This window comes from Cinclus cinclus, chromosome 28 (genome assembly GCF_963662255.1).
Source record: "Cinclus cinclus chromosome 28, bCinCin1.1, whole genome shotgun sequence".
NCBI classification, from domain to species: domain Eukaryota; kingdom Metazoa; phylum Chordata; class Aves; order Passeriformes; family Cinclidae; genus Cinclus; species Cinclus cinclus.
Genome location: NC_085073.1, coordinates 5433007 through 5460131, shown reverse-complemented (window position 1 = coordinate 5460131; position 27125 = coordinate 5433007). Strand labels below are relative to the sequence as shown.

The 27125-nt window shown below is 57.9% G+C and overlaps 2 protein-coding genes across 3 annotated transcripts; one reads left to right on the top strand and one right to left on the bottom strand.

The window, feature by feature from the left end:
- Positions 1–468: 468 nt before the first annotated feature.
- On the top strand, positions 469–3515 carry MPND (MPN domain containing). Its single transcript, XM_062510069.1, has 12 exons — positions 469–604; positions 835–1061; positions 1257–1728; positions 1799–1883; positions 1957–2053; positions 2174–2246; positions 2319–2395; positions 2475–2643; positions 2723–2793; positions 2913–3002; positions 3224–3316; positions 3387–3515. Exons 1-12 carry the CDS (start codon positions 469–471, stop codon positions 3471–3473), a joined length of 1677 nt encoding a protein of 558 aa, XP_062366053.1. The 3' UTR covers positions 3474–3515.
- On the bottom strand, positions 3506–26779 carry SH3GL1 (SH3 domain containing GRB2 like 1, endophilin A2). Of its 2 annotated transcripts, none has more exons than XM_062510336.1 (10): positions 26641–26779; positions 12321–12389; positions 12146–12218; positions 11525–11668; positions 10011–10144; positions 8927–9085; positions 8390–8493; positions 7617–7741; positions 7130–7186; positions 3506–5729 (listed from the first exon to the last, which is right to left on the bottom strand). In XM_062510336.1, the coding sequence occupies exons 1-10, from the start codon at positions 26683–26685 to the stop codon at positions 5533–5535; spliced, it is 1107 nt and encodes a 368-aa protein (XP_062366320.1). In that variant the 5' UTR covers positions 26686–26779; the 3' UTR covers positions 3506–5532. The 2 variants fall into 2 exon arrangements, with proteins under 2 accessions (XP_062366320.1, XP_062366319.1); XM_062510335.1 differs by having other exon boundaries at positions 3507–5729; positions 7130–7183.
- Between the last annotated feature and the right edge of the window lie 346 nt (positions 26780–27125).

Sequence of the window (27125 nt, the reverse complement as noted above, 5' to 3'; positions counted from 1 at the left end):
GGGGGAAGCGGGAGCGGAGGGAGCGGCGGGAGCGGAGCATGGCAGGTACCGGGGGGCGGGGGCGCAGCGGGCACCGGGCTGCGGGTCCGGGAACCGGGAACAGGGAACCGGGAACTGGGAACCGGGAACTGAGAACCAGGAACTGGGAACTAAGAACTGGGAACCGGGAACCGGACACGCGCGCACGGACACGCGCAGACGGACACGCGACTCGGCCGGGGACGCGCACCGGTCCCTCGCTCCCCGCCCCCGCACACACGCGCGTGCACCTGCCCGAGCCCGAGCCCGGGACCTCGGTGGGGACACCCCGGGACACCCCGGGACACCCCTGGGGCAGCAGCGGAGCGGGGGCGGGACCAGCCCTCCCCCGGGACCTGTCGTGTGTCACCGCCGGCCTCCCCCGCAGCCCTCTGGGCTCCGACCGGGCTCTGCTGGGCTAGGGGAGACTCAGCCCCGTGTACCCCAACCATGTCCTCGCGTGCTCGGGTTCCCCAGCCGTGTCCTTCAGCTGTGTCCCCACGTCCCCCTGTACCCCCTAGCCCTGTCCCCGTGCCCGCAGTCCTTTATTGTCGCTCTCCTGTGTCCTCAACCCCCATCTCCCCACGTCAGTGTCCCCCATGTCCCATCCCCGAGTCCTCCTGTCCCTGTGTCCTGCCCCTCCATGTCCTTGTGTCCTCTCCGTGCTTGTGTCCCCAAGTCCACCTCTTCCCATCCCCATGTCCCTGTACATCCCCGTGTCCCCATCCGCGGGCAGAAACCATGGGGGACACCCAAGGGTGCTCTGGGGAGGACACCCAGGGGTGCTGCCACACGGTGTCCTCCCCCCGCCGGCAGCGCTGGCAGCCGCCTCCCCCGGTGGGGACGAGTGTCTGGAGGAGGATGAGGATGAGCTGGAGCCGGGGCTGGACGAGGCGGAGGCCGAGCCGGAGGTCGGGAGCGGCACGAAGGCGGCGGGGGGGCCTCGGGGTGCCGTTCTGACCCGCAGAGGGATCACCCTGAGGGTCCTGCTCCGAGACGGGCTCCTGGAGCCGGGCAGAGGCGTCCTGTCCATCTACTACCTGGTGAGCCTGGGGACAGGGAATAGGGATGGGGACAGGAGCCATGGGACAGGCAAAGGGATGGGAAAACGGGACACAGGATGAGGACAGGGGATGTGGGATGAGGACAAGGGACACGGATGATGAACGTGGGACTGTGGGGGGACTGAAGGAGAAGGGATGGGCACAATGGGACGTGGCTCCCACCGTTGTCCCCAGGGCAAGAAGTTCGTGGGGGACCTGGGCTCGGACGGGACGATCACATGGCAGGAGACGGGGCAGGTGTTCAATTCTCCGAGCGCCTGGGCCACGCACTGCAAGCGCCTGGTGAACCCCGCCAAGAAGTCGGGCTGCGGCTGGGCGTCCGTGCGCTACAAGGGCCAGAAGCTGGACCAGTACAAAGCCGCGTGGCTGCGCAAGCACCAGCCCAACGTGCCACCGTGCCCCGAGGAGGTGGGACCGGGGTCACCTCCCTCTGGCACCTCCAGGGTGCGGGGCGAGCTGGGTGCCAGCCCCGTCTGCCCTCAGAGCTTGGCCAGCGAGGGCGAGGAGGAGGAGCTGCCCGAGGATGAGGAGGAGGAGGCGGCGAGGGAGGGTCGGGTGCCGGTGCCGGAGCCGGCGGCTCCCAAAAAGCCGGAGGAGAGAAGCAAGAAGCAGCAGAGCAAGAGCCTGGCGGAGCCGGCGGGGACGGGTGAGCTGCCGTGGGGGTCCCGGGGGTCCCGGGCAGCCCGGCCGCGGTGACGGGACCTTGTCCTCGGCAGATCCCGGCACTGCAGGGAAAAGGCTGGAGGTGAAACCCCGGGTGCCCGTCCGCTACTGCACCCTGGGCACCCGCGACTCGGCCAGGTAGGGGACACGGGGGACGCGGGGCGCAGCAGGGCCGGGGACAGCGGTGGCAGCGGGGCTCTGGCTCTTCCAGGAACCCCCAGACCCTGGTGGAGGTGACGTCCTTTGCTGCCATCAACAAATTCCAGCCCTTCAACGTGGCCATCTCCAGCAACGTCCTCCTGCTCCTGGTGCGCCCCCTCCCCAGGCTGGGACATCGCTGGTGGCACTGGGGGACACCCGCAGCGAGCGGGGTGTCCCTTGTGTCACCGTTTTAGTGCTAAACTGCCGGTTTTAACTTTTTCCTTTAGGATTTCCACAGCCACCTGACGCGGAGCGAAGTGGTGGGGTACCTGGGGGGGCGGTGGGACACCAACACCCAGTGTAGGTGGGGTTTGGGGGGTGGGGGTGGCTCAGCCGTGGGCTGGGGGTGTCACCCAGCCCCTGTCCCCGCAGTGCTGACGGTGCTCCGAGCCTTCCCGTGCCGGACCCGCCTGGGTGACGCCGAAGCCGCGGGCGCAGTGGAGGAGGAGGTGAGGGGACGATCCAGCTGATCCAGCCTCGGGAGCAGCCGAGGGGGGGGCTCTGGACCCACGGTTTGTGCCCCCCCAGATCTGCCAGAGCCTGTTCCTGCGGGGGCTGTCGCTGGTGGGGTGGTACCACAGCCACCCCTTCGGGCCCGCGCTGCCGTCCCTGCACGACATCGATGCGCAGATGGATTATCAGCTCAAGCTGCAGGGCAGCGGCAACGGCTTCCAGCCCTGCCTGGGGCTCATCTGCGGTAAGTGCCCGGGGCCCGGGGGTCCCAGGGGGCTGCGGCTGCTGTCAGCCCTCTGTGCCAGCCCCCTCTGTCCCCACAGGGCCCTTTTACCACGGCAACCCCAGCGTGGAGTCCAAAATCGCTCCCTTCTGGGTGATGCCACCACCAGAGGTAAGTGGGGAGGAATTTGGGGTGGGGTTCTCCCAACCCAGCGCTCTCGGGTACCCCCCAGGGTGGTGTCGGGTCCCAGTGCTGTGGGGTGACCCCTGCCTGGCACCCCCATCCTGCAGCAACGGCCCAATGACTACGGGATCCCCATGGATGTGGAGGTCACCTACATCCAAGATGGATTCCTCACCAACGACGTGGTGCAGGAGATGGTGAGAGAGGGGTGGGGGTCCCCAAAACTCCCTGAGTCTATCAGGACCCCAACACTTGTCCCCATCCTGCCCTTAGCCCTCGTGATGGTGACAGTCCCTTCTCCAGCCCCCCGGGGCCACCGAGGTCTCAGTGCCACAGGTTTGGGGTCCCCCTGCCTGGCTTTAGGGCACTCCCAGGGCCTGCAGCTCCTCTGTCCCCCCCCCCCCCCCCCTCCCCCCAGACGCTGCTGGTGGAGTTCTATAAGGGGGCCCCTGACCTGGTGAAGTTCCAGGAGCTGTGGAGTCAGGATCAGACCTACCTGGACAAGCTGAAGGTGGGAAGGGGAAGGAGCTTTGGAGGGGCACCAGTTCCCTGTGCTGGAATTAACTGGGGTTCCCCCTCAGGGCTCCCTGGCCTCCCGCACCCCCAAAGACCAGAGCTTCACCCACATCCTGGAGCAGATCTTCAGCCTCCTCAAGCTCAGTGGGTGAGAGCCCCGGGCCCCTGACTCGGACCAGGTGCCTCCCGCAGCCCGGGCAGGGCTCGGCAGCCCCGGGGCTCACCCAGACCAGCCCGGGGCAGCTCCCGGAGCTCCCCCGGCCCCGCCGTGCCCTGGGGGCAGCCGTGCTGGTCGGGGAGTCCCGGGGTCAGTGGTTTGTGGCAGTGGTAGTTTGATTAAAGAGCAGTTCCTGAGAGGCGGCTCTGCTGGCTTGGGGACATCCTGCCATGGCCTGGACCGAAGGGATGGGTGAGGAAATTCCTCCCTGGCAGGGTGGGCAGGCCCTGGCACAGGTTCCCAGAGCAGCTGTGGCTGCCCCTGGATCCCTAGAAGTGTCCAAGGCTGGGTTGGATGGGGCTTGGAGCAGCCTGGGACAATGGGAGGTGTCCCTGTCCATGAACTTCCAGGTTCCATCCAACCCAAACCATTCCCTGATTCCATGATGCAGCCATTAGAAAGAAGAAAACATTTAATACTTTCATTCAGAGATACAAGTCAAGAATTGTGGGTCATCACTTTTTCCCCTAAAATCCAGGAGAAACCATTACCAAAAAAAAAAAAAAAAAAAAAAAAATCTAGCGAGTTGTCCCAGCTGACAGAACACATTTCAATCCACCTGAGGGTGTCCCCGGGATGTGACCCTGGTCCCACCCGGGAGGGGACAGCAGGAAGGGCCCCCAGGACTCTGGTCCCTCGGGCTCCCTGCCCTGCTGGGAGCAGGGGGGCTGCCCTGCACCCCACCCCGGGGCTGGGGTCACTGCTTGGGGCACGGGGGTCAGACACACGTGGACATGCACGGACCAAATCCTTTCTAGAGGAGCTGGAGCTGCAGCACAGCCCTGCACTGAGCTGGGGCCCCTCTCTGCCCCAGGAGGAGAAGAACCCATTTTAGAAAGGAAAACCACGGAGCTGAGCACTGCTCTGCAGCCACATCCCAACCCCAGCCCCACCTCCTGGCCAGGAAAGGGACAGCTGAGGGATAAAGGGTGCCAGAAGTGACACCGAGATGAACCATCCCTTTTCCCACCAATCCAGGGCAGAGGGGTGCAGTGCCCCCAGGGAGGGGGCTAGGGGCAGGGTGGGGGCTCAGGAAAGGCACCTGAGGTCCAGGTGAGCCCCAGCCACAGGAGGGATCCCCGGGAAAGGGGAACGTGCAGAGCCCCGGGTAGAGGAGCCACAACCTCTGCCCCAGCACAGAGACACCCGGGGCTGTGGCCCAGCTCCCCCCCCCTCCAGGTGTGACCGACCTGGGAGAGTTTGCAGCAGGAAAAGCCTGAGGTCCAGGAAAAAAGCATGGGCAGAAGGAGCAGCTTCCCCTCACGGGGCTGAGCTCTGTGGGGAGGGGGCCAGGCGGGCAGGGGACATCCCTCCTGTCCCTCCAGGATGGGCAGGGATGGCTCTGAGAGCTGGGAATGGCTCCAAGCCCCAGGCAGGGCTCAGCACCTGCCCTGCAGGGCTGCCTTAGTGTTTGCTGGGTGTTGTAGTGTTGCTGTGCCTCAGCTCCCCTTCCCTGATCCCTCTGGGATCCCTGGGGATAGGGGCAGCATTTGCTGGGGCAGGAGGGTGGGATTGGGATTGGGGCTGGGGCTGCTCTGCCCCGGGGCCGTGTGGAGTGTCCCAGACACATCCTGGCTGTCCCACCTGGCTCATGGAGTGTCCCAGACACATCCTGGCTGTCCCACCTGGCTCATCTGGGCACTGGACCCAAAGGAAAGACGGGAAGTGGGGAGGGACAGGGACAGGACAAGGACAGGGACAAGGATACGGAGAAGGACAGGAAAAGGACAAGGACAAGGCAGTGCCAATGGCACAGCCGGGGCTGGGGGCGCGCAAAGTACCGAAGTTCAAGCACCAGAAGGACAAAAAAATAAAAATAAAAAAACCCCAAAAAACAACAACAACAAAAAAGAAAAGAACCAAATTCACGGGGGGAAGGGGCCGTGGGACCCTTCTGGTTTGTTCCCTGGTAGCGCCCGGCCCCGAGGAGAGGCGGGGAGGGCAGGGCTGGAGCTGGAATGGAGCTCGGGACACTCGGGGCGGGAGCGGCGCTCTCACTGAGGTAGCGGGACCAGCACTTCCACGTAGTTGAGCGGGAAGAAGCCGGACTGGCCGTGGATCATCCCCTCGTACCAGTTCTCGTCGATCTGGTTCGTCAGGGTGATGATGTCGCCCTCCTTGAAGCCCAGCTCGCCGTCGTTCTCGGGCTCGAAGTCGTAGAGGGCTTTGCAGCAGGGCTGGTCCAGGGGGGCTGCGGGGACAGCGGGGACACGTCAGCAGGACCCTGCACACCCCTGCCCCGGCACCAGGGATTCCTGCCACGGGCTCTGGATTGGCAGGGCTGGTTCCACTGGCCCTTCCCTTGCCCCTCCAGTAACTCTGCTATCCTATTCCAGCCCCTGGCCCAGCACAGATCCTGCCTCCATCACGCTCGTGCTGCTCCTGCTTGGATTCCTGCATTCCAACCTGAATTCTAATTATCCTTCCAAGAGCAGAGAACCTGCCCTGGAGCTCAGCTGTGGGGCTGGACATGGAGGGGGACTCTGCAGGGGTCACCCCACACCTGAGGGTGACAGGAGGGACAGGCCAGCAGCTGCCTACCTGGCCACGGGACTTCAAATCCATGAGCAGCCTCCCAACGCTCGGGAGAAGCCCAAAGTCTCATTCCTCCAGCTCAGCTTCAGGATTTAAACATCACCTTTTGGATGCAGAGGGATTTTCTGTGGGATTTCCTGCTGCTCACTCTCTGCACTGACATTTCAGGACTCAGCTTTGGAGCTGGGAGGATCCCAGTGGAAAGGGACTGAGCTAAGAGAGACTCCAGGTCCTGGAGGACCTCCCAGCCCTCCCCACCTTGCCGAGGCTCAGTCATGGCAAGGGAATGGCAGCAAGGGCAGCCAGCACATCCAGCTGCTGAGTATCCCTGGAAGTGTCCAAGGCTAGGCTGGACAGGGTGGGATAGTGGAAGGTGTCCCTGCCCATGGCAGGGGTGGAATGAGATGGTCCTGAAGGTCCCTCCCAACCCAAACCATTCCATGATTCCAGGACCCACAGAAAGGGAGGGCCCAGCATGAGGAGAGCACTCAGAAATCACCAACAGCAGCAGCTGGACATGGATGGGTTTGAGAGAACTTCCCAAAATCACCAGGCTGGTCCCACCACCGTGGCCCTGCTCCAGGCTCCTTCCCAGCACAGTAGCTCCAAGCCCCAGCCCCAGCCCAGCCCCAGGATCCCAAAGTCCTGCAGGAGGAAGCACGGACCCCAGATCACCCCACAAACTCCATGAGCTGAGGCTCTGCCTCCTCCCTCCAGCCTTCCATAGGGACACAGGCAGCAGGAGTGGGAGAGATCCAGGCTTGGTAAGAACAGGGAAATCCTTGAGGTGTCTGATCTCTCATGGGAAACCACCTGATCCCTACAGATCAGGACATGCCTGGGTGCTGGGAGCTGCTGCAGCTCCTCCGGGTGAGCCAGGCCCTGTTTTTGGGATGGAAAATCCAACTGGAGCGTGGCTGGGTTAATTCAGGGCTCAGCTCAGGCTCAGCACGGAGGGATGAGCAGCTCCAAGGAGCAGCAGCAGCAGGGAGGAGCAGCCAGGAGGGACGGGGAGAGGAGGCCACACACGGAGCAGTGCAGAGGGAGGAAACTCACGGATACTCCTGACGGAGGCCCGGGACGGCTTGTCCGACCGGAAAGAGGTGGAAGCTGCTTCCAAACAAAAGAGAAACATGCTTCAACCAAGGGGAACGGGAGACAGGGACAGGCAGGGCCCAGAGGGATCTGTTAGGAGAAACAGCAGGGCCCCCATGCTGTTAGGAACCCGCGGGGATCAGGGAGGGAGGGAGGCAGTGGGATGGAAGACAAGGAGGGAAGGAGGGAGAGAGGCTTGAGTTTTCCTGTCTGGCACTGACAGCGAGAGGCCCAGGCTGGAGACCCCTCTGGCACATCCCCAAAGCCAACACAGCAAAGACTCCTGGTTCCCAGGAGAAAACAGCCTGATCTAGAGGCAGTCCCGACGTCTTCCAGAGCCTCAGGCTCGTGCAGGAGCATCCAGAACACCCTGTGCAGGCAGAGCAGCTGCCCTCCTTTCCTGAGAGGCTGCTCCAGAGGCACCAGCAAACACCTGGGACCACGTTACCTGAGACTTTGGGGGTGGGGTTGCAGGGGAAGCCCCCGTTGGACTGGTCAGTCTCCCTGAAGTCGTAGGTCTCCCTGGGCTTGGGTTTGTATTCCCGTTTGGGACGTGAGGAGGCCTCCCTCATCCTGGGACAGGGCACAGAGATGTGGGAAAGGGCAATCAGGAATGGAACAGGATGGGATCAACACCGTGTTTATCCTCCTGGGGGGCTGCAGAGGGCAGGAAGGGGTTTGCAGACAGGGATTTGCACAAGTCCTGTGCTGGAGACTTTGGAAGTTTTGGGGTTTCCTCAGGGTTTGGGGTCGGGAGGGCCCACACATCCCAGATTTTGCTATGGAATGCTCAGGATTTCAGGCCAGCAGAGGACACTCGTGCTGTAGTTTGAAAGCTCAGACTTGGCAGGATCCTCCCAGCTCCTCCCAATTCAGAGCAGGAACGGGATCCACTCTGCAGTTTCTCCCAGGAAGGAAGAGCAGCAGGGCAGCACTGCCAGGTCCTTCCCAGAGAGAGGAGGCCGAGGAAGGAGAGGTGGGACGAGCCTTCCTCAACCACGATTTAGGCTGGCTCAGACACACAACTAAACTCAAATCCCCCCTGGAACAGCCAAAGGAATTGGCTTTTTCAAGGCCAGGTTGGACAGGGCTCAGAGCAGCTTGGGGTAGTGGAAGTGTCCCTGCTCCATGAGCTTCCAGGTCCCTCCCAACCCCATCCAGCGTGGGACTCTGTGAATCCAATGGAGACTCAGGTGTTCCCAGGAGCACCCCAGGACTCACCTGCGCTTGAGCTTCTCGGCGAGCTCGTCCAGGATCTGCACGGCCTGCCTGTGGTAATCCAGCTGTGCATCCACCAGGGCTGACAGCTGGCTCACCTGCTCGATCTGGGGAAGCCCCGGGCTGGGATCAGTGCCTGCTCCCAGCTGGAGACACCTGCACTGCCCCTGGGGCTGCACTGGGCAATGGAGCCCAGGAGGAGGTTTGGGATTTGGCTGAGACTGCACAGGACAGAGCCCATTTCTTCATTTCCTGCCCCTCTGGGTTTGCCAGCTGGGAAATCCTTCCCAAACCCTTCCCAGCTGTGTTATGTCCCAAACTGATCCCCCCAACACCCCAAGAGGAGCCTGTTTGGTGCCAGGCAAGGGCTCTGCTCTGGCCCACAGCTGGATCAGGGGCTAAGCAAGGCCTGTCACCTCACTCTGGGCTTTCCCAGAGCGGAACCATGCTTGGGAGGAGTGGAAATTGTCATCAATGCCTCCCTGAGGAGATGCCACCCCAGGGACACGGAACCCCCCAGCTCTGTGCTCCCACACTCACATCTGTCTCCAGGAGGTTGTGCATGCTGGTCTCTGCCACGTCCTTGGATTCCTGAAACTTCTCCATGGCCTGCCGGAGCTCCTCGTCGGGGATCTTGCCCTGTCGCTTCTTCTTGTAGTCAAAGTCCAGGCGCCTCCCTTCCAGCTTCTTGAGATGGTGCTGGGGGAGGATGGGGAGAACAGGGAAGAGGGAGAAGCCAGAGGCTTGGGAGGGCAGCTCCAGTTACAGGCTGAGCTCACCGGTGTCAGAAACATGATCTCCTGTGGCTCCCACCTTTGCTCCAGGTGGAGCATCACACCTAGGGTGTGATGGGGGAATGATTCCAGACCCTTTCCACTGAGGAAAAGGCTGCAGAGCAGCCTGGGTCTGTTCCCCACAGAAGTCTTTTGGGAAGGTAAAGAGCTGTCCTGCTCCTCCCAGCTCCCCAGGAGTTGCAGGGATCTCCGGACAGCAGGGATGTGGGTTCTGGGCACTGCACTCCTGGATCTTAGGGCAGGGATGTTTAAAGCAGCCCCATGGAAGCAGGGTACAGACAGGCACTGAGGCAGCACTTGGTGCTTATTTCACCCAGGACACCACTGAGAGTGAAAACTCCCTCAGGAGACCTGACTGGAGGTTGGGATGGATCCTGTTACACGGCCTGGACTTGTCTGTGTGTAGCACACAGGAGCTGCTGAGCTCCCTGTTCCCCCTGTGAGACCTTGGAGAGCTCCTTGGGATGCTCCTGAAGGGGAGCTTAGAGCCCAAATTTATCCCATCTGGGAGCTCACAGCACTAAGAAGCCAGTTCAGCAAGCCCAGAAGGGGTGTTGGGATGTATTCCCACAGCACCCTCCATCAAACATGGCAAATGGAGAACCATTCCAACCTGCATGCAGCCTTTTGGGCTGCTCAGGAGCAGCAGGAGCAGCGCTGAGCAGGGAGGAAATACCAGAGAGTCTGGAGGGAGAAAACACACAGAGTGCAGGGAATTCCTGCCAGCCCCTGGTTCCCAGCACTCCAGAGCAGGCAGCTCCATGCACCAACAGCCCAAGAGCCCAGAGAGCAGGGAGACGAGGAGGAGAAAAAACCATGGGGGTGTTTACCTGGATCTCTTTCAGGTCTTTGTCACACAGGTTCTGCAGGGGATCAATGAAGTTTTGTTTGACTTCAATGTCCAGAGAATCCTTCACCTCTGCCAGGCGCTTCATGGACTCACCAGCATCGAGGAGTGCGTCCCCTGCAGGGACAGCAGCAGGAAAGGGACAAGGGATTAAACACAGCCTGAGGCCCAGGGGCTGCAGGAAACCATAGTGTGTCCCAGAGTCATGGGATGGACCCTACAGCCCATCCAGTCCCACCTTCCACTGTCCCAGGTTGCTCCAAACTGGCCTTGGACAGTCCCAGAGCTCAAAGTCATTCACTGAAACCTGCTCAGCTCCATCCTTTTCTAAAGCTCTGGCTACTCTGACACTTGAGCCAGGCAGACTTGCAGCACAGCATGTTCAGTGCTGGCTTTTTAGTGCAGAGGAAACATTTAGAGATGGAATGTCTCCTGTGCTGCTTTGGCAAAACAACAATTTTGGCAATGCATGAGCACAGGAAAACACACGAGTGAGAGAGCAGGTCAAGGGGAAACATCTCTCCACTGTCCAGTTGGAAAAATCAATAGCCCAGAAGTGTTATTTCAATTGCAATAACTCTGAATAATCTGGAAGGGAGGGATGGAGTCCTCAATGCTGCTTTGAGAAGGCCATTAAGGAAATAGAGTTCGGTGTGTGCTCCTAAAAGCTTCCTTCCCTTGCTCTCCTCAGTCCCTGTGAGCCAGGATTGATGCAGAGCTGGACAGGGAGGATCTCCAATATCCTCTGTGAGTCCCAAAAGCAGTCAGAGGCTTTTAATTTTCCTGAGGCAAGGCAGCTCCTCCCTGCCCTGGCAGAGCCATCACGTGCCTGGCCGAGGTTCCAGGGGATTAGAACTGATGTCACCAAAAGGCTTCACCCCCTCCTCCCTGCCAGTCACACGTGGCTGCAGGAACGGCCACGCCAGAAGAGTTCTTGGCTTCAGCCTCCCAGTGGAATTCCCTATGGAGTCACAGCAAGGTTTGGGTTGGAAGGGATCCTTTAGAGCTCTCTGAAACTCCCAATCCTGCTCCGTCCTGTTCCTGCTTCACTGTTCAGTTTAGAGGCAAGATTTTATTTTGCATGGAAATTTATCTCAGTGTGTAATAAGAAAGTGGATTGAGATCCAGGGTAGCTGGGATCACAGAGTAACAGAATGGTTTGGGATGGGAGGACCTTAAAGCCCATCCAGTCCCACCTTCCACTATCCCAGGCTGCTCCAACCTGGCCTTGGACACTTCCAGGGATCCAGGAGCAGCCACAGTTTCTCTGGGCACACTGTGCCAGGGCTCACAAGCAGGAATTCTTTCCAATATCCCATCTAAACCTCCTCTCTTTCCCTTGGAATCTGCTCACTCTGCAAGTCTCTGAACCCCTTTCAAGCCCCCCCCCCCCCCACTGTTCAGTGCCACAAACCCTTCCAGAATTCAGAGTGACACCTCAGAAGTGAATCAGAAACCTCCCCCATCCCCTCCTCCCCAGTCCCAGGGGACACTCACCAAAGTTGGAATCCTCTCCCAGCTCCTTCCCATAGCGGATCATGCACTCCCCCAGCAGCCCCTCGGACTGGGGGTACCCAGGGTTCTTCACCTGCCCTCGGATCTTGGACATGGTGTTCAGCATGGTGAGCTTGGCTCTGGAAGCTGCCACACAAACAAACATCTCAGCCTCTGCCACCTCTGCATTCCCTCCATCCCTCCCCTGCTACACCCAAAGCCAAGAGGTTCCATTCCCCAGAAATATCCCTCACTATGAAAAAAGATTCTTTTCCAAGACACAAAGCAAAAATAGTTCTCCACAGCTTAGCCAGGGAAGGCCAAAGGAGTTTCCCCAGCCCTCCCAAGGTCCCTGGAGTGCTTTCTGGAGCAGCTGGCTGGAAGGATGCAGGGCTGACAGAGCCAGCCACCCCTTCCCAGCCCAGAAACACCACTTAAAACAAGCCCCCTTAGGGCCTCTCTAGGTCTGAAGCAAAGGCTGCATCTGTTCTGTCCCTGCTCAGCAGCTTGAATTCAGGGCAAGACAGGTACCCAGATCTCCACCTGATCCAAACCTGGAGCAGAAGGGATCTCCCTGTTTCCCTGGAAAGCTGGGAAGGGGACAGGGGAGGTGCAGGCCCTCACCTGGGTTGGGCTGGAGGTACTCTATGGTTCTGGTCAGTACTTCTGTGACAGCTTTGCTGGTCACGTCCACTTTCTGCAGAAGAGACCAGAGCCCAGTGAGGATCAGCTCAGGGATTCAGCCAATCCCACAGAAGCCATGGGGTCATTCTGGGGATTCCTCTGGTTCCCCACTCACCTTTTCCATCTCCTTGAAGTCATCATCTAACTTGGTCCCTTCGGCCCCTCCGACCTTCTCGCTGACCAGCTGTGGAGAAAGGACAAGGGAGGAAGATCAGGTACTGGTTGAACCTTCCCACCTCATGGAAGAATTCCCTGGGAGAGAAGGGGAACAGGGATGGTCCACACAGCACCTGCAAGAGAAAGGAGGTGGCAGGAACAGCCCAAAGCCCCTCTAAAATACCCCCCCAAACATCCCTGAGCACCCAAAGCTTGGCTCAGGCAGGATGTTCCTCACCCACCAGGAGCTCCACAGCTCCCTAAATCCCAGCCCACGGCTCCAACTCCAACGCCTGCTGGAAAAAACAAGCAGCACAAGCGTCTCTCAGCTCCATTTGGAGCCAAGGACTCCGTTTCACACATGGCAAAATCCAAGTAAACAGGGAATGAACACACTCAGTTCCCAGCAGGGAGCACAGAACAGCCTGGGGAGCACAGGGGGAGAGCAGAGCCACCACTCTGGAACTGCTGGAGCAGTTCAGGGACAAGGGGATGGAATTCCTTGTCAGAGGAGATGTTTGACAAGCTGGGAAGTCAGGGCAGCCCCTTGAGGGGATCCCTGGCTCCAAGAACAGCCCCACTCCCTAATCCTGCCCAAAGGGGGATCAATGCCTGATTTACCCACCCCAAAGTGCCCTTCCCTGCAGCCCAGGCAGGACAATGTTCCCTTCCCAGCCCCGGGCAGGGCGGGAGGGAAGCAGCAGTGCATGGGGATGCAGGACATGGGAATTGGCCAAAATTGCAATCAGGGAATTGCTGGGGTTGGAAAAGACCTCCAAGGTCAGAGTCTGACCATGGTCACCTCTAGCCCATGTCCCTAAGGGCCACGTCCATGCATTTTTTCACCACTGCTCTGGGCAGCTGGGTCAATGCCTGGTCACCCTTTCCACGAACAAATTTTCCCTGATTTCCAATCTAAACCTTCCCTGGTACAACTTGAGGCTGTTTCCTCTCGTCCTGTTGCTCCCTGGGAGCAGAGCCCGACCCTCACCTGGCTCCACCCTCCTGTCAGGGAGTTGTGGGGAGCAATTAGTGATTATTTTGCCCCTAACAAAACAGCAAATTCCCCATCCAGACATCCCAAGTGGTCTGGGAAACCTGGCAGTGATTGCCAGGGCTCCACGCCTGCCCCGGGGCATTGCCAGGATTCCTCCTGCTTGTACTGAAAACTCCAGATCTGAAGGAACAATCAGGTTTGTTTACTCCAACATCAAATATTTGATTTTTATCGAGGCTTTCTTCCTCTGGAACACTACTGCTCCCATGGGGATACAAAATGGGGCTGGATGTTTTCTGAGGAAGAGGGATCCCTTCAGGGAATTATCCAGGGTCAGAAGCACCCAAAGACACCAAAGCAGTGCCAGAGGAGGGGAGGGGAGGGAAGGGAAGGGAAGGGAAGGGAAGGGAAGGGAAGGGAAGGGAAGGGAAGGGAAGGGAAGGGAAGGGAAGGGAAGGGAAGGGAAGGGAAGGGAAGGGAAGGGAAGGGAAGGGAAGGGGTGTGATTTCCTGCTGTCCTTGGATGCCTGCTCCACACCTGGGGTGCCAGCACACACCCCAGCCCCGAGCTGGGCAGCCACGCTTTCCTCTCGAGCCTGGAAGACGTCCCAGGAGCAGCTGCCAGGCCTGCCAGGACAAGCTCAGCAGGGCACAGCTCTGTCCCAGCTGCCACCTCCTGTCCCCTGCCAAGAACCCTATGGCCAGAACAGGATCCCTTCCACCGAGGTCCCACCTCTGCAGCTGCTCTGCTCCCCAACACACCTGGGAAGGGTGCAGCCATCCCAAGTAGCTGCATTCCCACTTTTCTCACTGTAAATAACCCCTGCCAGGACTCTGCTCCCAGGGGCCCGCATGCCAGAATCCATCACCACAGCGATTCCGGAGGCTCCACACCCTCTGGAGAGCACAGAGAAGTGAAGGAGGCAAAACCCCCTCATTTCCAGACTAATTTAATCCTCCTTTTGACGTCCAAGAAATGCTGCTGCTGCCCTGCTGGGAGGGAATAATAAGACTGAGGTTCTCTCCCTGCTGGCTCTAATTAAACTGGGAGGCGTCAGCACGGGAGGAAAGGAGGAGGGACTCCATCCCCACATCCCCAAACCCATCAGGAAGGGAGACAAACCCACAGAGAGCCCCAGACACGAGCCTGGAGGAGCCATCACCGGCTCCTTGTTTAACCTGGAGCCTCACGACACTATCAATGAGCCAAAATTCCAAAAAGCCACATTGTGCATCCCATGGTGCTGCCCCCAAAGGGCCTGGGAAGGATGGGAAGGGGTGCCTGCCTTCCTCTGGGAAGTCCTGACCTCTCCAGGATGGATGGAAGGAAGGGAGGAAGGGAGGAAAGCTTTATCCGTACATTGCTTGGCCTAAGGGAACTGGAAGGCAGTTGGAGGAATGCTGGTGCTGCAGATTCCAGCAGCCCTTCCCCCTGGAAGCAGCTATGGGGCTTTTTGGAGGATGTGCTGATAATTTTTCTGCATTTTTATTTCCTGAGCAGCCAGGAGAAGGCTTGGGATATATCCCTGTCCCCCCCAGCTGGGATCTAACCTCTCCGGAAGCCAGACTGGGAAAGGATGGCATGGAAATGGTTAAAAACCAAACCAAAGATTCCCTGGGAGTGGAAGAGCAGAACAAGAACAAGAAACCTCCCTGGTTTCTGCATGGGACACATGCAAGGGCTTCACCCTGGGAGCAGCAAGAGCCAGAGCCTTCAGCTAAACACTTCCCAGAGCAAATATTGGCCCAGGGCGCTGCAGCTGGGTGGCACAACCAGGGCAGATCCAATCTGCTCCCACCTGGCTGCCCCTGCCAGCTCAGCTGGCATTTCACCTGCAATTCCACCCACAGGGCCCTGGCAGGGAGGTGAGGAGCCAGGAATGCATCCCTCACTCCCAGCCATGTTCAGTTAAAAGGACACAGCTCCAAAATGTCATGGAGAGCTCGGAGCTGAGCTGGGAGGTACCCAGGGGTGCAGGGAGAATTCCTGGGAGCTCAGAATCCAGCCAGGCTCATCCACAGGGACTGGGCACGGCCCCTCTCCATCCACCCACGGCTGCTCCAGACACACTCCATGGCTTTGTTTGGGACTGCACGGGAGATTCCTGCAGATTCCTTCAGATTCCTGCAAATTCATCCAGGTTCCTGCAGATTCCTGCAGATTCCTTCAGATTCCTGCAAATTCATCCAGGTTCCTGCAGATTCCTGCAAATTCCTTCAGATTCCTGCAGATTGCTCAGCAGGGGCGTGGGAATGGGAACAATCCTGGCCTCCTCTTGTGCCCAGCCCCACGTGGGGGAAGATCTTGGGGAATGAAAGAGCTCTTGTTGGAACGAGCTGCTGGTGGAGCCAGGGAGGCCAGGGGAGAGGTAGGAATGGAGTGCACACATGGAGAGGGGCAGGAGGGATGCACAGGGATTCTCCTGGAAGGAACACGGGAATGGGACATGGGGATGGAATATGGGAACATGGGGATGGAATATGGGAACATGGGGATGCTGCACAGCTGCTCCCAGGAGTTTGGCTGGGGTGTGCCTGGATAAATTCAGGAGCATGGAAGATTAGGAGAGATTTTTAGGTGAAGCTGGTTCACAAGCAGAGCTGGGCAGTCCCAGATGGGGAATTCCAGCATCATTTTAGATGCAGAGGTGGGACAAATGTGGATTAAAAAAAAAGAGGTGATTTTTGGGTTGCCCCATCAGCAAAATCCCTGGGAAGGTGGCAGCAGCCAAACCTCCCCAGCCATGAGCTCAAAAGCTGGAGAGGGGCAGATTCCAGCACATCCACCCTAAAGGACCCATCTGCCCAGCCCATGGATGAGGGAGCCTAAGTCCGTGTTATTTTCTGCTAATCACCAGCTTCCCCACAGGATTTCACAGACCTCATTTTGATATTTTGCTCTCCAGCCTTTAAATATTTTAAAACGGAAAATTATCCCTAATTCCCTCAGCCTCAAACAAGCAAAACACACCAAGAGAAACCCAAAAATCAGGGTTTTTTTTTAAACTCGCTTTCTTTTTTCCATCGCAGTCAGCCCTATTTATAACACATCAAACATTTGCCATCCTTGCAATCAAAACAGTTCCCTACAGTCGACTGAAAACCTTATTCCTGCAGACTGGGGTATCAAAGCCTTCTTCTTCCTCCCCTCCACCCTCCCAACAGCAAGTTCCCCTCAAGAAATACAAAAACAAACCCACAGATGAGCACACAGAGAAGCAGCTGTGCCCTTCATCCCAGCCCAGGGGGAAAAGCCACCCCACAAACCAAGAGAAAAAGGGGTGGGATGTTTTGAACTCCCAAAGCTCAGCACAGGAGAAGGAGTTAAGGAAAATCAGGTTAGCTGGGATTGTGCCCAATGGCACAGATTTGTGGGATGCTCTGTAAAACCTAAATAGAGGCAGCACCACCTCCCCAGCTCAGCAGGGCATGACTCCCTGGACTCAGCTTCATTTTGGGTCACTCACCCCCATGGTCCCAGCACTGCGTCCTGCAGAGCCAGCACGACCCATCCCAGCTCTGTGTGTGTGTTTGAGCCTGGGAACAGAGCAAAGGCTGCAGCCACTCAGCCAGTGGGGCTGGAAGGTCCCCAAAACCTCCTGGAAAAACACACCAGTGCAGCTGCAGCATCTGGAAGTGCCTGGGGGCTCTCCTGGAGTGCCCCACACAGCTCTGCTGCCACGGAGGCTCCCTGCAGAACCAGCTGGTCCTGGGAGGTGTCCTGGGACATCCCTGGATCTCAGCTCTGATGGGCTGAGCCTGTCCCTGCATCCCAGCTCTGATGACCTGAGCCCATCCTGGATCTCAGCTCTGATGGGCTGAGCCTGTCCCTGGATCTCAGCTCTGATGACCTGAGCCCATCCTGGATCCCAGCTCTGATGACCTGAGCCCATCCTGGATCCCAGCTCTGATGGGCTGAGCCTGTCCCTGCATCCCACCTCTGATGGGCTGAGCCTGTCCCTGGATCTCAGCTCTGATGGGCTGAGCCCATCCTGGATCCCAGCCAGGTTGGGGTGAGCTGGGCACATCCACAGCACAGCTCACACTGATCTGAGCAACTCCTGACCTACTTTGAGGAGAAGAAAACAGATCCCAGTGCACAGTAGGGGAGGAACAATCACCTCTAGCCTTGGAAGAGGGAGGCACATTCCCAAATTCCCAATGGCTGCCCCATCCCTGGCAGTGCCCAAGGCCAGGCTGGATGGGGCTTGGAGCAGCCTGGGACAGTCCAAGGTGTCCCTGCCATGGCAGGGTGGGACTCTGTGACTTTCAAGGTCCCTTCCAACCCAAACCATTCTGTGACCCTGGCATTTCTCACATCCCCTGCTGGCAAACCAGAACACAGCCACAGCTCTGGGGCTCCAGCCCCTCTGAGCACACCCTGCTGCTGGCTCCCAACATCACCCCTGTGGATCCAACCTGCCTGGGGGCACCTGGACACTCCTCCAGACATTCCATTGTCAGATCTTCTGAGAAACGGCTCCCAGGAACATTCCCACTCTGTTATCCAACCTTCAGCCATCTCCTGCAGTTCCTTCCCTGCATCCTTCCCATTCCCACCTTTCACCAGAGGCCAGTCCTGGCTGAGCCTCGCACCGAGTGCTGGGGATGAGCTCCATGATGGAACCATGGAAGCCCTGTCTGGGAAAAGACTCGAGCCAGGGCACTTGAGGTGCTCGGCTGCCTCCGGACACGTGAGCAGGGAGAACGTGTCTCGGAACACCCCGAGCTTCCCACCCCCTCAGCAGCTGAGACTGGGATCCCTCCCCACAGAGCCACAGGAATTCCTTGATCTGGAGCAGGAAGGTCAGCCTGGAACAATGAACAGCTCTTTCCCTTCCCTTCCCTGCCGAGGAGGAAAGGCTTCCCAGTGACCTCGGCTCGTAATCTTATCCTATGGAAAGAGTAGGGAAGAGCTGCACATGCAGCTTTCCAGGAGCCACCTGCCAGCCCTCCTCCTCCTCCTCCTCCTCCTCAGCATCGGGTGACTCATCTCCATCCAGCAGATGGGCTGCAGGAATGAGGACAGTGGGAATTAAAGGCAAACCCAGGATTTCAGCAGCAGCCAGCAGGGCCAGGCCAGCCCAGGGAACTCAGAGGATGCTCTGCAGTGCAGCTGCTCCTTCCTGGATTTGGGAATTCCTCCTCTCCTGGGCTTCAGGGCAGAGTTCAAGCCCTGGCTGTGACCCCTGGTTAGAAGCTCCCTGCTCATCTCCCAGCTCCTTTTTCCAGTAGGAGACAGAGAGGGCACGACCCTGCTCCAGAGCAGACTCATCCCAAAGGATGAAGGTTTCCAGAGGAGCCTTGGAATGCTCTTGCTGGAGGGATGGGGGCACCTCCCAACAGCCATTTGCATCCTGTTTTCTCCTGTTACTATTTCTCACATGCTCTGAACCAAACCAGACACAATTTCTATTCAGCTGGGGGAAAAAAATAATGGAATTGGGTCAAGTTCCAGGGAAAACACAAACACGTAAGGAAGCAGCAGCAGCTCCTCTCTCCCAGCCACAATTTCCCCCTCACACACTTCCAGTGACTTCAGCAATTGAGAGGAAGGTCACCAAACTGAGGGGAAATGTGGAATACTGGCCTTGCATCCAGATTTCCTGCACAGCCTCCCTGTGTGAATCACAGCCTGGCTTTTCCAAAGCTGCTGAGCCATCACTCCCCAGCAGCTCCACCTGGCCCCAGGACCTGGGGGAGCAAAGGCAGCAGCTCCTGGTCCTGGAGCTTGGAGCTGCTCTGAGATGGGATAGAGAAGTGCAAAGCACTAAAAGTGCCTCCCAGGAACTGCAATCCTTGTTTTTCCCAGCTGCAAAGATTCGGAGAGAGCACCCAGCAGCCACATTCTGCATTTGGAGGGTTGGCCCACATGGTGCTCCAAAGGATTTCCCAAAAAAACAAGGGGGAAAAGAGGGAAAGGAGGATGTAAGACACCCGTAAATCCCTGGAAAAAACACCAAGCTGCAAAAGAAAGCAGCAGAAGGGATTTCTGCTCGCTGTGAAAACCAGGGAAAACAGCTCCCTGAGGTGCAGGACACTGCTGGGATCACTCAAAGCCAGGACACAGCAGGACTGAGCTGGGAAGAAGACAAAACCTCTGGATCTGCAGGATGATGGGGCACAGAGAGCTGCTGGGATACAGCTCTAGAGCCATCACGGAGATCAAAAAAAGATCCAAGTCCCCCCCCAAAGGAAGGCAAACTCCTCTTCCTGGCAGGGAGAGCAGAGCCCTGTGCAGGGCACGTTTCACACGGGGACTGTACACACACATCAAAGGGCACAGGGATGGCTGAGGACACTGTAAACACCCCTTTTCCTTGTTCCTTTGAATTCTAGGAAAAGCTCCGTGGCTATCGGAGCAGAGCACGGCATCCTAAGGGAAGGGAGAGTGGGAAGGAGCAATCCCAGCATCCCTGAGGCTGCCAGGAGCAACTGGGGCCAGCCTTGGCTCAAACTCCTGCACCAGGGCCTTCCCCACATTCCCCACATCCAGGGACTCTGCCAGCTTCCAGCCCATCGAAGGTGCTGCTGAATCAGTTTTGTTTTTTTCCTCACTGCACACTAAGACTCATTTAGGAATGGTTTAAATGGGATAAAATCCACCTTTCCCCCGCCCCCCCCCAGCACTTGGTTTCACTGTGGCCTTCCTGCCCTGCAGGCAGAGCCAGAGGTGTCCCAGAAATCCTGGGACATTTGGAGGATGTTTTATTCCAAAAAGCCCAGAGCCTTTGCCCTTTGTAACTCTCCCAGTACAATCAGGAGGAGCTTTACTGGAGCTTTATCCTCCAACATCTGGCACTGTGGTTTGTGCTGCCCCTGCTCTCTCAGAACCATGGACACACATCAGCAGCAAATGAGATGGTTCCTAACCCAGGGAAGAAAATCAGGGAAAAAAGCCAAATCCAGCACCTTCTCCTGCAATGCATTTGCTTTGGGTGCTTACCCTTTTTCTGCCTTTTTCATCATGAAAGTGGCAAAATTAAGTTTAAATGCAGCTAATCCTGGGATGCCAAACCAGATTTGGTCAGGAAAGTGGTTAATAAATTATCACTGGAGAATAAAGTCTGGCCCAGCCAGGGGGTGCAGCCAGGTTTTCAGGCTCTAGGATGAATTATGAAGCATTTTCTCAATTAGGAAAAGCCCTTTAAAGCTTTAATCATGCAAATTTAACCTTCTGTCTCAAAGACAGAATTTCATTATGGAGATGTTTAACTCATCTTTTTTTTTTTTTTTTTTCTTTGGAGCAGGAAAGCAATTTAATTAGTGACAGTACCATGAACTTTATTAATAGCCAGGCATTAGGAGATCCTAAAATTCCCAGTGGCTTTAAAAGGACTGGTTCTATTAATTAGCTATTGGTGGTAATGCTGGAAGAGGGGGGTGGGTTACAAGGCTTCTCTTGGAAGCAGGAGCAATCCAGACTCTCCTGATGGATTCTCCATCCACTGGGAGAGGAGCAGGACCTCGGGCACCTCCCAAAACCAGGAGAGGAGCCCCCAGCCCTGCTTCATCCCCAAGCCTGGGCCAGGCACAGCCCTTTCCTGCCAGAGGAACCTTTCCTGAAAACTACGGGATGGGGCTGAGGGGAACAGGAAAAGGAAATCTGTGAAAAAAAAATGAATTATCACTTCAATAATCACAGGGAGAAGCCAAGATGGGCTGGGTCCTGCACTAAGTCATGGAGCAGTTTAGGAAAAGGGAAGCTCTGGGATTCTGTGGGGCTTTCCCAGGCCCACGAGCTGGATCTTTCCCACCTGATCCAGGGAGGAAGGCTGGGACACAGAGCAGATCCACAGGAAAAGCCAGGATCAGCCTCCTGCCTGCTCCGCTTGGGGCATCACATCCCAGGCTGGATTAATCCATGCAGTTAGGGATGGGAAGGAGCAGGGACAGCGACCTCGGAGTCTTATGAAACACCAGCAGGGCTGGGATGCAGTGCTGAGTTTCCATGTGAATGAGTTCAGCTGGAATTACACAGCCAAAACCGTCGGGATTGGGGATTTTTCAGGATTTCTTTTATTCCTGTGCTTTTCAGTAGTTCTCCATCCTGCCTGGGCAGCAAGCTGCTCCACGAGGGAGAGCAGCAGGAATAGAGCAGGATCAGCCCCTCACATCCCAGCAGGCTCCAATTCCCTCCCCAGGGCAGGCTGGGTTTTGGCTCTGGGATTTCTGCAGTCCCAGGCAGGAGGAGCTGCCCTGTTCCCTCCCCACCCCTTGGGATTCCCACAGGGATGGGGCTGGGAGCCCTGGCATATGCAGGGATGGGGGAGAGGAGCAAGAAGGGGGAAAAAAAAATGTGCTAAAGAAGTGAATCAGCTTTTACAAGGCAGGCTGCCTGAGCTCATCCCCATTTTGCTCTTTCCCAGGAGGAAAGCAGTGGCAGGGAAAAGGGGGAGGATGGATTTCCTTTCGCTGAATGCAGGAACCTTCCCCTGTGCACTCAGCTGCATAAATCCAGGATTTCAGGCAGATGACGTGGATTCAGCATCCCAGGGCCACATGACCCCCCCAGCTTGAGTCACGGATCCTTCCCTTATCCCAGATTCCCCCAGCTGCAGGCATAGAACTTTCCCTGGCTGACATCAGCCACGGGAAGGGGAGCAAACGGAGCAGGATACAGAGAGTTGGAGTTTCCCAGCTCTGCTTTCTGTCTCTGCCTTCCAGGAATTGGAGCTCCCGTTACTGTCAGAGCCCAATGGCTGCAAAAACAACCTCACACAGGGTGGAAAAACCAACTTAAAAAAACTCCAGAGAAAAACAGTCCTGGAAAAATGAAACCTGCTTGGTTCTGGGGCTGCTCAGCTCCAACAGTGATGAACCAGCCAGCCCAGGCTGGTTTTGCCAGTCAAGTCACCCAGGAAAAGGAGAGGGAATCCATAGGAAAATATCCTGGCTGCAGGTCTTCCCCTGGATGTGGCAGAGGCACCTCTGTGAGTGTCCAGTCAGCAGCAGCCAGGCCTGAAGGGGGGCACTGACACTTCATCCCTGTCTCCAAGAGGTTTGGGGACACCCAGACTCTGCTCTGCACCTGCCACACGGGGAATCATAGAATGGGTAAGGGTGGAAAAGAGCTTTAAGAGCACTGAGTCCAGCCCAGCACCAGGCTCACCACTGTGCCCCCAGGTGCCACATCCACACGGCTTTTGAACCATTCAGGGATGGGGACTCCACTGCTGCCTGTTTCCAATGCCTGACAACCTTTTCCATGGAAAAATTTGCACAAATATCAAATTTCAGCCTCGCTGAGCCCGTTTTCTCCACTCTTGTCACTTGTTCCCTGAGCCCTACCCCCTTTCAGGGAGCTGTGGAGTGGAATGGGATCTCCCCTGAGCCTCCTTTTCCTCCTGGATCTGCAAACACATCACCAGAACAGTCATCCCCAGAGCCAGCAGAGCTGCAGGGAGCCAGGGGAGGATGCTCTGGGATGGATCCTGGCTGGAAGCAGAGCTGGAGGGTGTCACCCCAGGCCCCAGCAAATCCGGATTTCCCCTGGCCTCGGGAGCAGATTAATGTGGAAAGATAAACCCAGGAGCTGTAGGGGAATCCAAGCCCAGGTTAATGTTAATACAGAAACATCAGGTGCTGTGGGACAGAGGTTGGCAGGAGGCTCCAGGCTGGCAGGAATCAGCAAAATCCCAGTCCAAATTCCCGTGTACAGATAAGGAGCTTAGAGCTTGCCAAATCCCTCCCCCAGGAATTCCCTGCTCCCCTCTTTGCTCACAGGGTGCCGAGGCCCTGGCACAGCTTCCCAAAGATGCTGTGGCTGCCCTATCCCTGCAAGTGTCCAAGGCTGGACGGGGCTTGGAGCAGTCTGGGATAGTGGGAGGTGTCCCTGCCCATGGGATGGGATGAGCTTTAAGGTCTCTTCCAACCCAAACCATTCCAAAGACACCTCCTGCCTCCAGGAGAAAGCTGGAGAGGCCAGTGGGAGCAGGGCTGAGTTAATACCAAAAAGCCCCAACAGAACAAAAAAAAAAAAAAAAAAACTTTTGAAAGGTTCACCTGGGAAAGGGAAGGAAAACCCCACATTTCAAAGCAGAGCACAAAGCCACTGCAGAGAGAACCAGGGTTGAGGAGGGAAGAAGGAAATCCCAACCCAAGGAGAAGTGAAGGAAATCCCAGTTCAGCAGCACCAAGAGCAGTGACCACAAAGGCCAGAAAAAAGGGGAAATACCCTCTGTGCCAGCTGCATGCTGTGCCCTCACTGCCACACACGCTCTGGGAGCACATTCCCGTGCCCCAGCTTGGAGCAGAGGCTGTGGCAGCACCTGGCAGGAAGCTCCCAGAGCATGGAGAGCATTCCCTGCTGGCCCAGGGAGCTTGGGCTGGGAGGGCTGGGGGACTCTCTGGAGCATAACCCAGGCCAGGCAGGGAGCAAGGGGCTATTTATGGTCAAAAATACCTCTGGAAGCCTTGGGAGCTGTCACCAAACTCAGGGAAATGCGTGTGTGTGTCCAGGGCTGCTGAGTTTTAATTAGCACTTGACTTTTCCCCTTCTGGAAAATGGCTCTGGATGTGGAGGACGAGCTGGCTGGGCTGTGGCTTGGGCCAGCACGAGCTCTTGAGCCCGGGCAGGCCTGGCAGGGTTTAGGCTCAGCTCACACAGGCTTTGGGAGCACGTTAATCCAGTTTGGAATGGCAGCAGTACCCAGGGCTGAACCGCAGAGTGGCTGGGCTTGAATGGGACCTTAATCCCAATTTAGTGCCACCCTTGCCACGGGCAGGGACACCTCCCACTGTCCCAGGCTTCTCCCAGTCCTGTTCAGCCTGGCCTTGGGGACTGCCAGGGGGTGGAAGGAGATGAACTCTGAGGTCTCCTCCAAGCCAAAGCCTCCGGTGATCCACGGGGCAGCACCCCCAGCAGGGAATCCCCCGCACAGGGGGACTCTGGGGAGGGCAGCACAGCCCCTTCCCTGCATTCTTGTGTCCCTGAGAGCTGCTCCTGCTGCCAGGTGAGGTGACCCAGGGACCATTCCGGCCCTGCCCTGGGTGGTGCCAGCCCAGCCCTGCTGCTCCCCATCCCTGCTGACACCCCCAGCATTCCCTCGGGATTCCCTGGGAACAGCAGCCTGTCCTGCTCACCGGCTGGGAAGATTTGCAGGAATTTAGGGTTTACATCAGTTTGTACAAAACCCAAACGCTGCAAACGAAGCTGTTTCCACACCAGAAGGTCCCTGCGAATTCCCAGCTGGATGAAACCTCGGCCCAGGCAGGCAGGGACTTCCCACCCTGTTCTCAGCTCCAAGCTGCTGCTGTTTCTCCCCCTTCCTCAGGATGTTTTCTCCAGCTTTCTTTATTTTTTTAAGAGAACAGTTTGCTGTGAACAGGCAGAACCTGTTCTGGACACACTCGGAGCTGCTCCCCATCCACAGCATTTGCCAGCACGACTCAAGAATTTATTTTTTTTCCAGGATACTCCAGGCTCTCTCCTGCGTGTGGGCGCCCGGCTGCCTCACCCAGGGGAGACGTGGGCTTGGAGGAATCACATGGATGAGGCCCACGAGCCAAGCCCTGTTCCCTCTGGATCCTGGACAGGGATCCCAAACCCTGCAGGGTCCCTGAAGACCCCGCTCCTGGCTCCGTTTGCCTTCAATTAAGGACAGACGTGGAACAAAACGTAACATTTGGGGAAAGATCTTCCACATGTTCAGCTTTGGCAGCATCTGATGGTTTGAAGGGAGCCAAAAAATAACTAATCCTCCCCTCCTTCAGCCAAGGGCTGAGTGGGACCAGAAGGGGGAAAGGGAAGGAAGGGGAGAAGGGAAGAAATGGGGGAAAGGGAATGAAGGGGAGGAGGAGACAAAAAATTGGAACCAGTGACTCCCAGTTTCCACTGAGAGCATCTCTAAACCATGGACACCTCTGTCCCTGTCCCCGGAGCACTGCAAGGGGGTGGCAACACCTCTGGAAGAATTTGTGATTCCTTCAAAAAACAGTTTCATAGGGGGTTTAAAATTATATTTTTGGGTTTAGGAACACATTAGTTCTGAGTCACCGAGGGCTTTTCACCTCCTGACACCACCACGGCACATCCAGGCCAGCAAAATCCTCCCACACTGAGTTCCCAGCACGACCTTTCCCTATGGAACAGTGAAAAAAAGCCTGAACTATCGTTTAGTGGGTTTAGTGGGAAAGGGGATGGGGGATGACTTCAAGAATTTGTTATTTTGCTTTGCTGGGTAAATAAAATGGATTTGGGGAAAGACAGCCAAGGAAGGAGGCGACACACGTCGCACACAGGGGTGGGATGAGCTGAAAGGGTTTAAAGTCACTGATGGAAAACACGATCTGTGCCAAATTTATCTGAAATTTAAAACAGGGGCAGGAAAGCAGCAGCAGAGGGGGGATTTGTGATTCCTGAATCGTTCCCAAAATTGCATTAATAAAAACCCTCATAACTGTTAACAGGAAGGATAATTCAGCTCGGGGGGATGGGGAATGGCCACCCCTTGTTCGAGGCTGAGGGAAAAGATGTTGATGAACCCTGTTTGATTCCCACATGGACTAACTCGGGCTGGGAGAGACCTGAAAGATTCCATCCCATTCCCCCCCTTTGCACTGTCCCAGGCTGCTCCAAGCCCCGTCCAGCCCAGCCTTGGGCACTTCCAGGGATGGGGAATTCGAGGGAAGAGCTCCAAGTACACGGCACAAAACCCGCGCTCACCGCCGGGTGACCCTGGCAGGAATTCCCGAAGTTATTCCGACATCTCCCGGTCCTTTCCCCGTGCTCGGGGCTCCAGCTGCTCTGCAGGAATCGGGAGCGTCCCGAGCCCCGGCTGCAGCTGCTCGTCGGCGTTACCGGGGCCGCCGCTCCCGGGGCTTCCTCCGCTCCCGGCTGCTTTAGGGCTGCATCCGTCCCAGCTGTGCGGATTTTGGGAAGGGGGAAGCACCCCCCAGGTGTCCCCCCCCGTGCCCCCCCATGGTGTCACCCGCCCCGCAGCCTCCGGTGCCCGGCGGAGGAATTTCCCTGCCCGTATCCGTTCCGCGGTCCGGAAGGGAGAACGGGACCCCCGAACCAGGACCTCCCCCCGCCCGCGGGGGGTGGCAGCTCCGCTCACAGCCCGCAGCCAGTCCCGGGATCACGCTGAGAACCGGGGGATACAGACCGGGATACCGGGGGATGCCCGGCGGGCCCCGCACCGGGATGTGGGGATAACGGCGGGGATCGGGCACCGCCGGGGCAGCAGCGGCCGGGACGGGTTCTACGAACCGGTAAGGGAAGAGCGGCCTCCCCAGAGCCCAACGGCGGCGGGAACGGGCGCGGGGTGCCGGCGTCTCACCTGGGTCGCTTTGTAGAACTGCTTCTTCAGCCCCGCCACCGACATGGTGCCGGTGCCTGGCCCGGTGACGGCGGGGGCCCGGTCTGCGGCCGGCGGGACCTGGTGCGGGGGCGGCGGGAGCTTTGGGAGCCTCAGGACGCTCCGCCCGTCCCAGCCCGGCCCGTCCCCGCCGCCGCTTCCGCCGCCGCCCGGCCCCGCCCCCTCGGCCGCCACCACCGAGCGGCCCCGGCCGGAGCGCCGACCTGTGCCAGCCCGCCCCCTGCCGACCGGGCGGAGCCGCCGCGCGTCGTGACTGAGCGGAGGAGACAGTCGCTCTGTCGCGACAGGAGGGACGGGCGGTCATATTGGGAACTGACTGTGGCACAGCCGTGTCCTGCTCCTGAGGCACCCGGCACCGCCCGCAGGGAGCGGACGGCGTGTGCGACACGGCGACAACGGGGCCGGGATCCCCGCCGTAGTCCTGGGGGAAAAATGGGGCGACGGAC

Bases quoted from the DNA above. Each gene is read 5' to 3' on its own strand.
- MPND (XM_062510069.1), top strand. From the start codon at position 469: ATGTCCTCGCGTGCTCGGGTTCCCCAGCCGTGTCCTTCAGCTGTGTCC. The intron at 1,884-1,956 runs GTAGGGGACACG...TGGCTCTTCCAG, and splicing joins GGCACCCGCGACTCGGCCAG to GAACCCCCAGACCCTGGTGG. The intron at 2,247-2,318 runs GTAGGTGGGGTT...CTGTCCCCGCAG, and splicing joins GTGGGACACCAACACCCAGT to TGCTGACGGTGCTCCGAGCC.
- SH3GL1 (XM_062510336.1), bottom strand. From the start codon at position 26,685: ATGTCGGTGGCGGGGCTGAAGAAGCAGTTCTACAAAGCGACCCAG. The intron at 9,086-10,010 runs GTAAACACCCCC...ATCCTCCCCCAG, and splicing joins AAGACCTGAAAGAGATCCAG to CACCATCTCAAGAAGCTGGA. The intron at 7,742-8,389 runs GTGAGTCCTGGG...GCCCTGTCCCAG, and splicing joins GCCGAGAAGCTCAAGCGCAG to GATGAGGGAGGCCTCCTCAC.